The sequence below is a fragment of the Antedon mediterranea genome, chromosome 7 (assembly GCF_964355755.1).
Source record: "Antedon mediterranea chromosome 7, ecAntMedi1.1, whole genome shotgun sequence".
Lineage (NCBI taxonomy): Eukaryota > Metazoa > Echinodermata > Crinoidea > Comatulida > Antedonidae > Antedon > Antedon mediterranea.
This window is the reverse complement of record NC_092676.1, coordinates 16881599-16894278: the sequence shown is the minus strand read 5'-3', so window position 1 is coordinate 16894278 and position 12680 is coordinate 16881599. Positions and strand designations below refer to the sequence as shown.

The following is a 12680-nucleotide window of genomic DNA, read 5'->3' as shown; positions in this document are numbered from 1 at the left end:
TGGGAGTATATACGCCGCCAAGAAACCTTTATCTGTGGTCATCCAACACCTATAGAAAGTACAAAGATTTAATGAATACTCAAAATGTTCCTTTTGTAACGAATACTGTAAATGCGTTCGTGGTGCATACGGTTACGCTAAACTAATACATTATCAACAAACTTGTTTTTTTTGTTTTTTTATGATAACATTAGCCAGTTAAAAAATAATGTTAAAATCAATAGCAGCAGCATTCGCTTTTAAGAGAAATAACGAGTGGTGATTTTTTATTTTTTATACGCGTTATGACATTTTTTAGGTTAAATAAACTTGTAAACAAAACTTGAATACACAATGAAACGATAACATTACACGTCATTCCTGCCGTATCCTTCATAATATGACGCCATTGTGAAGAAAGTTATTACCAAAGGTAAGCACCAACCAATCAAAATTTGAGAGATAAGCATCTTTCCATTTTGAGGGAATGGTGTTATCATGGTAAAATGAAGATAGACTCCTTCTAGCAAAACCCACATGAAGTGAACAAGCAGAAAGAAGTGGAGAAAAATTGCAGTCGCCCTACATCCACCCTGTAAAAAGAAAACAAAGTCCTTTCTTACGACGAAGGCCTACATTTAATTATATTCACATGCTGGATTGGTTTAAGGTCAGCGTGTACAGTATTAGTTAGATAGGCAAATGCTCTATTTTAATCATCAATACATTATATGAATTTATAAAGACATGATAAATTGTACCAAACTTACAATGGTGTTTGTATCTTCAATTCCCGCCAAAAATGTTATAAAACAGCATACTAATGATAGTACAAGATTACCATGTACTATAAGCCAATGTGCACGAGTAAAAGCACTACAAAGAACAAAAATATAAACAGTAATAATTGTTTTCGTACGGGAAAATTAAGTACTATCTTTCACGATCGATACATAGTTTGTACTATTGCACGTCATGTGACCCACATTAGTCCAATAAAATGACAGGAATTCCTGTAGTTGTTATATACATTGAATATTGATTAAGTTGAAATTAAACAGTACTTACTAGACGCATATCAGAATGAATAGTGTAAGGAAGAGCATTATCAGTCCAATAATAATAAAAATATAAACAATATGTGCCAGATCAATACTGCTGGAAACCTAGTAAATGAAATTTGAAGTTAGTGCTAAATATATGATTTTGACAATATAGGGGACACCTCCGGGATCCAACATTATCACTCTTTGTTCGTTTCACGGTAAAGTGTCCGCATAACGGGGTGGTTGTCCCTTGAATAGAAGTAGGTTTAACATTCTAGGCCTACTGTACTTTCCATTGTATGGTATCTGCGTGTGTTTGTAATGGAAATGCTTTTTTCAACACACGGTAAAGTTAGGGACTGAACATGACATACCAATCATAGTATCAGTAATTTGCAGTTATTTATGATAAATAACAATAATCAAAACAATCTGTGCTAGTTATAGAGATATCATTATAAAGAAGAATTTGCTCTACCAAATAATATCTGAGATGATTTTAAATTTTCATAATTAAGTAATTTTTATTTTCTTTAATTTTAGTTTATTTAATTTGCAATTTTTATATGTTGTGTGCCGTAGCCTATTTACTTTTTATTTAGACCCATAAAAATGAAATGGGCCAACCACACTACTATTTCGAATTCACTGGACTTATTAAACAAATTACCTCTTCAATTTCGACTACTATGCCAAAGTTGGTTGTATGAGAACATTCACATTGCATTTCAGTATTTATTTTCGATGTACTGGTACACCCTTCTGTAGACCAATCTCTACACAAAATTAAAAAATTAATTTAATTATAAAAGAATAAGTTTGTGGCGAATTTGTTGTAAACAAAATACCTAATTAAAAATAATGTAGCTCACAAATAAAACGCGTGTGGTATTAATCAACAAGTGTAAAAATCGTCTCAACCGGAGAAAAGTTATATAATATTTATTATTATTTTATTAATTTTATAAATAAAGTTTATAGCAGATATGTTATGTTATTATAATGAATAACTTTACAGTATCGGTGTATTGGTATGAAATTTAATATATTATCATTTTATTAAGAAACATACACAGACGGTGTATCCCAAAAGCGACAAGTTGTTGTTTTTTCTTCCTTGATTCCATCTTGATTTTCATTTTCGTCTGCAAGAATCTGAAACAAATACAAATATTATATAATGATGATGTCTAATGAAACAAATGATCTAAAACCTTACTAAAATAATCTATATTAAATACACTTACAGTGTCGTATTCCAGAGAAAATTCAACGGGAACAGAACGTATTTCCGAATCAACAAACACAGAGCATGAAATCACACCACTTGCTAATATTTTTGATTTACTGCAATTAAATAAATGTTAATTTTAAACTTAGTCGCCTAGCTTACCTGGATAAACCGAAAATAAATCGTGCTCTTCAGAGTGAGGGCTTAGAAATGAAAAGCGTAGGGACGTTTTATATTCTTTTACTTCTTTGTAGGATCGTAACGTCTTACAAACATAAACAATAACGGACGATGGGACGATATGGTGGCGAGTATAGAGTATAGAGAAGAAAGGTCTTGACTGGTAGAAAGTTATATTGTATTAATAGTAATACGGAGTTACAAGAAATAAAAGTTGATATAGTAGAATATACTTTTGTATGTGGAATCGCTTTTAGTCTGTGTACGGTCTCGTGGATTAATACGCCAGAGAAAGCATACGCTTGGAACAGACTCTAATACATTCTCTACACTCCCTCTAAAGAGCATTGGCTATAGTCAATTTAGCCAGGTAAGCGGCACTCAAAGACTACCAACTCAACTGTTGGTGTGTGTAAAGTATCTATGCGCACGTTGCATATCAAAATTAAGCAACTTATCAAGTTTTAAGTTCTATTTTTTACCGTACTACTTGTTGTTTACTTTTTTAGAAAATGTTTTCTTACCTTTTCAATTCTTCGTTATTGACTGCTTGAGATGATTTAAAAACATCTTTGTCATAATAAATTACAGACATCCCTATTGTACCTACGTTAAGAAAAAGCAACTTAATGTCAATGTGTTGACATCAATAACGAAGTGACTGTTTTTTTTTTAATTACAGATTAACAAGGCAACACATTTTAATGTATTAAAATAAGGTAACCAGGCTATTTTAAATTATTGCTACTTACTGTTCGTCCAATGTCAAGTGACCAGAGCGTGAAGTTTTGCTATTTACCTCTTAGATACAAATATCTAGTCTATTGGTGGATAGGCGAGTCGAGTAACTTGCTGGGAGTCTATACTTTATGTTACGAGGTAATTATTGGTATTATTACTAACATGTAACTTGATCCAAAGCTATATGTTAGAATTAGATTATATATTTTGATGTTAGTAAAGTCGTTACTTGACCAGGTGTGCTTTCTGTATTTCTATGCTACTAGCCTGGCTGATTATTGTCGTTATGTGACCAGGTGAGTTGATTGTTATACTTATATGTACATTGATCCATGGTTGATTATATAATCGTTACGTGATCAGGCGTGCTGACTGTATTTATACTAAACCTGTAACTTGATCCATGGCTGAATATATAGTCATTAGGTGACCAGGTTAACGGACTGTAGGCTACTAACCTGGCTGATTATATTTTCGTTACGTGACCAGGTGAGTTGACAGTATTTATACCAGCACTAACCTGTAAACTTGTTCCGAGGCTGATTCTAATCTTTAGTAGACTAGAGGATTGGGAAGTACTAAATCCATCTTTAAGTTTCTATATGGTGTTGAAATTACTGTATTGCACATTAGGCCTACCTGTAACTTTGTCCAAGGCTGAGTCTTTAAGCTTTAGGTGACCAAGTGAGTTGACATTAAATGTCTTCTTATCATCAATTGATGAGGAAATATTGGAGTCAATTTCGTGGTTGAAATTAAACACTAAAGATGCTGCCTCCTCAACAGAATCTGTATTGATAATATTTATGGCTGAAAGTAAACAATTACAGCGATATAAGTTTTAACACAATTAGTTATTGATTAATAAATATTCTTTTGAAATGTTTCATTACCATGACACTCCTGTGATTCAGGTAGTTGATTCCTTAAAATGGAAGAAACACGCAGTTTGAATAACATATCTAAAAGCCATTATTGGGCAAGTTTCTAATTTCATCGTGCAATATTAAGGGTTTTATGTTTATATTTTTATACTTCTGGGGTCTTGCTTTTTCTAACAAATGTATAACAAATAGCTCGAATATAATGTATATCATAACTATAAAATTTTATGTCGCTATATATCATATCCAATTTCAAACCTGTATTTTTAGACGACAAAGTAAAGTTGGTTCCTGTCGGTAGGTTTGCAGCTGACTTGACAAGAATAAGTTCCATTGAAACCGCAACTCCCAGTATATCATCTTCATCCTGGAAATGAACAATTGCAATACGGAATGTAACTGATATAAACACAGACACTATGTCAATTTAAGGTAATAATGACAACACATCTTTGACAATAATTTTTCGTCATGCTTTCAGAACTTTGAATGTGATTTATCTTAGCCATAATGGGTCTTTTAATGAAAAAAAAAACCAACAAAAACTGCAATATAAATTGCATGTAGGCCAACAATACTGCGTGGCTTAATGCAATATAGTACTACATTAAAATTATGGGATCTTTTAAAGCCGTTATGTTAATAATTAGTATTGATAGTTACCAATTTTTTAGCAGGATCAAACAGATTCTCTGCAACGTCTCTCAAATTCTATAAAATAATGAAAATAGTAATAATGTAAGTGGGAAATAGTTCAAGTGTTTATCATTAATTTTGGCAAGAATGCAAAAACATATTCAAAATAGACCAACCTCAGCTCTTGTTTTGATTTCATCTTCACTCCCTTCCTGATCAAAAGATGCAATTTCATCCAAAGTAGATAACAGTAGGTTTATATCACTTTCACTAAGTTGGTTATCGTCATTTTGATTCAAATACTGAGCGGAAACTGATAGTATGTTATCCTGTGTTTCATTCGATAAACTTGATATCTGTAAAAGAAGTTCAATTGTACTGAATAGTTATAGGTTGAATAACTTTCGGTATATAATATTCTATTGATGCCAGAAAAAATGTTATTTTAGTGAGTGACAGTTCGGTTAATACAGTAATCCATTCGAGGCGAGAGGGGTTTAACCCGATGTACAAGCTCACGCATCCACTGCAGTGGACAGACAAAATGAGCGCTAACAGTTTGTAGACATAAATTGACTCCTTTGGAGGGAAGCATGTTATAGAAAAGTGTAATATCTAAGACCATAGCGCCATGAGCAATGTTTGTTGGAATGGCGCTATATAAATGTAAAATATTATTATATTATTATTTATTATCTATTTATGAATTTGTCAGATCGAAGAAGAACCAAAATTCATGTTTCATAATATAATGGATGCTACAGACCTACAACCTCTATCAAATAATCAGATCAGGCAAGTCGAATCTAATAGAATACAGGTTGTTTACTACAAAAATTATTAGATAATTATTGCAAAACAACTCACAAGCTCTATAGTTTCGTCATCAAATATTGAAGGAATTTCAGTCGTCATTTTAACACTGGTTGTAGTCTGGACGTTGGTCGTAACTTCATCGTCGACTTTATCATCTGTAACGTTGATATTTTCGTTTTCGTAATGAATAATTGTTACATTATCGTTGTAAGCTTCATTTGTGGCACCACCGCTTGCATTGATCGTTTCGGTTGTTGCCACCTGATTTGAGGTGATGTTTTCGTTTGTAGAAATTGTATTGGGCGTAGTTTGAGCATTTTCATTGTTTGCTTGTGTTATAGATGCATTTGTTGCAGCACTGTTACCGTTTGTAGCGTGGGAATTAGTTGTAGTTGCTGTATTTTCATTGTTTGTTTGTGTTTGAGGTGCATTTGTTGTGGCACTGTTCCCGTTTGTAGCTTGGGCATTAGTAGTGACTGCTGTATTTTCATTGTTGGCTTGTGTTTGAGGTGCATTTGTTGTGGCACTGTTCCCATTTGTAGCTTGGGCATTAGTGATGGCTGCTGTATTGTCATTGTTGGCTTGTGTTTGAGGTGCATTTGTTGTGGCACTGTTCCCGTTTGTAGCTTGGGCATTAGTGATGGCTGCTGTATTGTCATTGTTGGCTTGTGTTTGAGGTGCATTTGTTGTAGCACTGTTGCCATTTGTAGCTTGGGCATTAGTAGTGACTGCTGTATTTTCATTGTTTGCTTGATTTTGAGGTAAATTTGTTGTGGGACTGTTCCCATTTGTAGCTTGGGCATTAGTAGTGACTGCTGTATTGTCATTGTTGACTTGTGTTTGAGGTACATTTGTTGTAGCACTGTTCCCATTTGTAGCTTGGGCATTAGTAGTGACTGCTGTATTATCATTGTTTGCTTGTGTTTGAGGTGCATTTGTTGTAGCACTGTTCCCATTTGTAGCTTGAGCATTAGTAGTGACTGCTGTATTTTCATTGTTTGCTTGTGTTTGAGGTGCATTTGTTGTGGCACTGTTTCCATTTGTAGCTTGGGCATTAGTAGTGACTGCTGTATTTGCATTGTTTGCTTGTGTTTGAGGTGCATTTGTTGTAGCACTGTTTCCATTTGTAGCTTGAGCATTAGTAGTGACTGCTGTATTGTCATTGTTTGCTTGAGTTTGAGGTGCATTTGTTGTGGCACTGTTCCCATTTATAGCTTGAGCATTAGTAGTGACTGCTGTATTTTCATTGTTTGCTTGTGTTTGAGGTGCATTTGTTGTGGCACTGTTTCCATTTGTAGCTTGAGAATTAGTAGTGACTGCAGTATTTTCATTGTTTGCTTGTGTTTGAGGTGCATTTGTTGTAGCACTGTTCCCATTTGTAGCTTGGGCATTAGTTATGGCTGCTGTATTGTCATTGTTTGCTTGTGTTTGAGGTGCATTTATTGTGGCACTGTTCCCATTTGTAGCGTGGGCATTAGTTGTGGCTGCTGTATTGTCATTGTTGACTTGTGTTTGAGGTACATTTGTTGTGGCACTGTTCCCATTTGTAGCGTGGGCATTAGTAGTGACTGCTGTATTATCATTGTTTGCTTGTGTTTGAGGTGCATTTGTTGTGGCACTGTTACCGTTTGTAGCTTGGGCATTAGTTGTGGCTGCTGTATTGTCATTGTTGACTTGTGTTTGAGGTACATTTGTTGTGGCACTGTTCCCATTTGTAGCGTGGGCATTAGTAGTGACTGCTGTATTATCATTGTTTGCTTGTGTTTGAGGTGCATTTGTTGTGGCACTGTTACCGTTTGTAGCCTGGGCATTAGTTGTGGCTGCTGTATTGTCATTGTTGGCTTGTGTTTGAGGTACATTTGTTGTGGCACTGTTTCCATTTGTAGCGTGGGGATTAGTAGTGGCTGCTGTATTTTCATTGTTTGCTTGTGTTTGAGGTGCATTTGTTGTGGCACTGTTCCCATTTGTAGCGTGGGCATTAGTAGTGGCTGCTGTATTTCCATTGTTTGCTTGTGTTTGAGGTGCATTTGTTGTGGCACTGTTCCCATTTGTAGCGTGGGCATTAGTAGTGACTGCTGTATTGTCATTGTTGGATTGTGTTTGAGGTGCATTTGTTGTGGCACTGTTCCCATTTGTAGCTTGGGCATTAGTAGTGGCTGCTGTATTTTCATTGTTTGTTTGTGTTTGATGTACATTTGTTGTGGCACTGTTCCCATTTGTAGCGTGGGCATTAGTAGTGGCTGCTGTATTTTCATTGTTTGCTTGTGTTTGAGGGGCATTTGTTGTGGCACTGTTCCCATTTGTAGCTTGGGCATTAGTAGTGGCTGCTGTATTTTCATTGTTTGCTTGTGTTTGAGGTGCATTTGTTGTGGCACTGTTCCCATTTGTAGCTTGGGCATTAGTACTGACTGCTGTATTGTCATTGTTGGCTTGTGTTTGATGTACATTCGTTGTGGCACTGTTCCCATTTGTAGCATGGGCATTAGTAGTGAATGCTGTATTTTCATTGTTTGCTTGTGTTTGAGGTGCATTTGTTGTGGCACTGTTCCCATTTGTAGCGTGGGCATTAGTAGTGGCTGCTGTGTTTTCATCGGTTGCTTGTGTTTGAGGCGTATTTGTGATGATTATTGATGAAATGGTTTGTGACGTGCTGATATCTGTGTCTGTGGTTGAAGTAATCCAATCTTCGGTAGTATTGTAAATAATTTCAACTATTTCAGTATACAAGATTTCTTCTGTCACATCATAGCCGGCACTACGCCGAAGTCGTATTACTTGCTGTTCTGGTAACTCTTTTGTATCTGACATTTTGAGGGGTATTTCAACAAACATTTCTTGTGAACTACCAACATTTTCATTCATATATTCTGTAGAGTATAAATGAACACATGAACTGTATTAAACGGATTAAGAGAATAAATCAAATCAAATAAACATAAGGTAAAGTTTAAAGAAGTTTGCACACAGGGAGAGAGAGAGAGGGAGCTTTTTAATATGTCTGCACAAGTACAGATAACTGTAGATTTTAATCATGTTTCGGGGTGGAACAAGCAAACAAACACACTGTTTTATAAGTAATACCCGCTTAGCCATTGTCACACTTAATTGTTTTATAAGAATACTTATCTTAGAAAAAACAACTTACTTGAGCAGACAATAATTTCTAGCCTCAATGCACATCTGTTATTGCAACTAATGACATTGAGTTTGATATATCGCCCTTTAACTGGAGATGAAAACATGTTTACCACGTAGTCATTTTCATTCCTAGGACTTGCAGAAAATATCTATGAAAAAATCACATACAAATCACTAAATATATTTGTGTTTATTATTGTAAATCCAAAGGCAAATTACTGAAAAAATGACAATGCTGTGGGTATCAGCGGCTGGATCTCAATGGAGATACAAAATAAAAGCGAAAAGCTAAATCAAAACGAGAAGTAAAACAGCCAGAAAAGTTAGCTTTCGGGCAACACTAGCCATTCATCAGTGCAAGTGAAGGAATTTGGATAACGGTATAGTATAAAGCTGGCAAGTGCTGCCTGGGTGGACAGGAACAAAAGAAATATAACAAAGGGAGACAGGGTGGAGTCTGAATAAGAGTAGAAAACAAAGAAGGTATTGGTATAGAGATATAAACAATTTTGGAATGAGACTAAAAAATAGCTTAAATGGTGGTTAATATTGAAACTTAAATGTCAATGGAATAATTTTACCGATCTGGGAGTATGTTAAGTCCAAAAGGTTTTGTGGTTTTAAGTTGTAATTCCCAGTGGTTTTCCTTGTCTTTGCGAGTTTTTTCGCTCCATTTGACATCGTGGTCTATTGCAATAACTCTGAAATTTGCAATCGAGTGACCAGCTGAATTACAATGTTCGGCTACAGGTTGATCAAGCTTGAATGTTTTGATAGCTGATCTGTGTTGTGTCATTCTCATACGGAGAGTGTTTTTGTTTCTCTGACGTACTGTTTGCCACAAATATTACAGTATATGAGATAAATGACGTTTTTGGTTAGACAATTAATTGATTGTCTTATCCGAAAAATGCGGCCAGTTTGGTTACTCTTAAAATTTTCAGTAGAATCAACCAATGAACAAGTTTTGCAAGATTTGCTGCAAAGGTGACTGCCCACATTTTGGCTGTCATGAGAGTTAATTTCACTCTTAAAGTTGGATCTGACTAATATATCACGAAGGTTGGGAGGTCTACGAAATGCAATAATGGGTGGTTCCGAAAAAACAGTCCCGAGACGTTCTGTGGACTTATTATTGTATTTACAACTACATTTTGCAATAGCAACTTGCATAATAAATACGGTAGACATGAAATATAATAGAAAGAAATATAATTATACTCTAAGGCGTAAATACAATTTACAAGTATTATGTCGCACAATCTTCCATTCTTCTCTATCGACAGGTACACAAAAGCAACAATCAGCTAAATTCATTCGTACTTTATTATTTAATAGTTAGAGTGAACACTTGTGCAAATTTACATTGAAATACAACAATAAAACAAGGCCAACAGCCATTAAGTCGCGTGCTACAATGCATAGTGATACCGGACCGACAGACAAACAGACCGACAGACAGACAGACCGACAGACAGACGGACCGACCGACATAGTGAACTATACTGACCGAAATTACTGAACATGTTTAAAAATGTTGAAATGTTTAAAAACGTTTATATTTTTTTAATTTACACGTGCGTAGCCTGTCACTTTTGACGTGCTCGTATAACGTAATTTCGAGTTGAAAAGTAAGTCAAGAAAACAGAAATCGGGCAAAAAGAGGGCGCAATAACATTTAACGCGCAGTGCGCGCGCAAAAATCTGCGCACTCATGGCAATTTTGTAAACGCTTAAAATTGCCTGAAACGTACTCTTATTTCATCGAAAATAAATTTTGAAAATTTTAGGCGCGCGTACGCATGCGTTACATGCGCTACGCACGTAATTGTATTGCCATATGATGATTTATGTCCTGAAATTTATGAGTACCAAATTTTATTTAATTGTGATTCATGGTTGTTAAGATATGATTACAAACGTGATTTCGTTAAATCGTGCGTAGACCGCGTACTTTTTTATTGCGCACCGTGAAATCATAACCACATCGATTCCTGGCCATAAGGAATATTCTGTGAAAAATTGATTTAGCTAGATTAAACTGATATCAAGATAAGGTCATAAAGCGATAAAACGCATAGTGATACCGGACCGACAGACAGACAGACCGACAGACAGACCGACAGACCGACAGACAGACAGACAGACCGACCGACCGACATAGTGAACTATAGAGTCGCTTCCACGCGACTAAAAACAACACGTTTCTAAGGTGTGGACATAATCGCCATGTTTATTTTTTTGTGCTTCTTGTCATTTCCTGTTACTTAACTTTACCAGCATTATTATTTTCTCAAAACAATGAATGTAACTTTAGTGTTTGTAAAAATCTCAATTTCGAAAATCATACTTATGACTGATTTCGTTTGAAGATGCCACACCTCTGGCTTGTTGCAATTGCATTGAGCACACCGGGATCTATCCTATTCACATATATTCTTTCATTTCAATTATGCCCACAACATGAAGTTTTTTTAAAAACTATATTTAATGAGAGTGATCCATCCACCCTTGGAGTGGTAGACAAGCATCATAACCACCAAGCCACAACTCCACTTAATTTTCTCAATTACACAATCATATGTATAATGTAATTATGTACTAAATACATACTATAGTTATATTCATATCATGAATGCACTGCTAACACATTTCATTATGCACTTATTTTGCTATGTATTAAAAAAACCAATATTATAATATTACCTTGTTACCGTTTGAGTCCTCTGCCTCTGTATCGGTTTCATCTTCTGCCAAACATCGTATACTAAATTTGTCAATCCACGAAGCTGGTGTCATACCACTACTTTGCGTAATAACACCAAATATAGATACATCTGATCCTAAATCTATCTGAATCCATCCGGATTCGTCGTCGTTTGCTTTCATCCAGTAGTTTGTTCCATCCAATATCACCTCGTCTGCCTTAGTTTGCTCTGATGCTTCAGATGATGAGCTAAATTTTAAATAACCTAGACTACTTTCTGCAATATAGCCAGCATATTCATTGCAAACAGCACCTGATGAAAAAGACAATGCTAAATTTGTAATAAACATTTTAGAACAAGAATCACAATAATTAATTAGTGGGAGGGTCAGGTCATTTGGCGATAGTTGCTCTTGACAGCTCATGTCTCATATCTCCTTTTTTTATGTGTCATTAAAATGAATAAATAATTCTAGAATACAAATACTCTTTCACCACTTTTTAATCTAATTATTATTGCAACAGCCGATCCTAAACTTTATAGCTTTTCCTGCTTTGTGTATCATTTTATATTTTACACCGAAATTGATAAATAAATACGTCTATTTTAGTTGTGTTTTAACTACCGTGGTAACTCTTGAATTGGTCGGATGTTTTGCCCTACTCTGACAAATCTCGGGAATTAATTTTTTCGCAAGTGTTATAAATGTACTTAGTATAAAGTACAAATTACGTCAGAGTAGGGCAAAACATCTGACCAAAAACGTGTATTATGATTTTTTTTAAATAATAGAATGAATATTTATGAATTACATAACGTCGTTATTTGTCAATATTGTGTTGCTAAGTTCCGCGGTGTTATTAAAAACATTACACAAAATCTATAAAACAGGTTTTACAACAAAATCGTGACCTAAAATACGAGAAGCATCATTGATTATTAATAAACAACGATTTTAAATTTACGTGTATGATATAATATTGACTTTTGTTACAAGGTTAAATTATTCGTATATGAGTTCACATGAAAAGAAGAATATGCAAGAGCGTGTTTGGAGTGTGTAGAATATATTTTTTGGTCTATTAGTTTTATAGTTATATTAACATTACTACGGGCCTATTAAAATTATATTATTGTTATGAATTTATGAATATAAATTTTACCTAAAATTACATTTTTTCCAACTTTTACTACAAAAATGACGGGTCTCTAAGTATTATGAGAAATGTGTGGCGTCAATGTAAACTATGAACGTCTTTGTTAATTAAAAACAACCTAAAACCTAATAAAACTCAATTCTATTCAACTTGATTATAGATTA

The 12680-nt window shown here is 34.7% G+C and overlaps 1 protein-coding gene across 1 annotated transcript; it reads right to left on the bottom strand.

Moving 5' to 3' along the window:
* Positions 1-28: 28 nt before the first annotated feature.
* On the bottom strand, positions 29-11783 carry LOC140054825 (uncharacterized). The gene is made up of 14 exons (XM_072099918.1): positions 11358-11783; positions 8659-8800; positions 5565-8380; positions 4874-5053; positions 4725-4772; positions 4320-4428; positions 3817-3987; positions 2961-3042; positions 2273-2372; positions 2098-2180; positions 1696-1801; positions 1048-1145; positions 750-855; positions 29-49 (listed from the first exon to the last, which is right to left on the bottom strand). Exons 1-14 carry the CDS (start codon positions 11781-11783, stop codon positions 29-31), a joined length of 4488 nt encoding a protein of 1495 aa, XP_071956019.1.
* Positions 11784-12680: the final 897 nt, after the last annotated feature.

Coding starts and splice junctions, on each gene's coding strand:
- LOC140054825 (XM_072099918.1), bottom strand. CDS start 11,783: ATGAGCTGTCAAGAGCAACTATCGCCAAATGACCTGACCCTCCCACTA. Junction 5,054..5,564: donor ATGACGAAACTATAGAGCTT/GTGAGTTGTTTT, acceptor CTTCTTTTACAG/ATATCAAGTTTATCGAATGA. Junction 3,043..3,816: donor AGCCTTGGACAAAGTTACAG/GTAGGCCTAATG, acceptor TTCTTAACGTAG/GTACAATAGGGATGTCTGTA.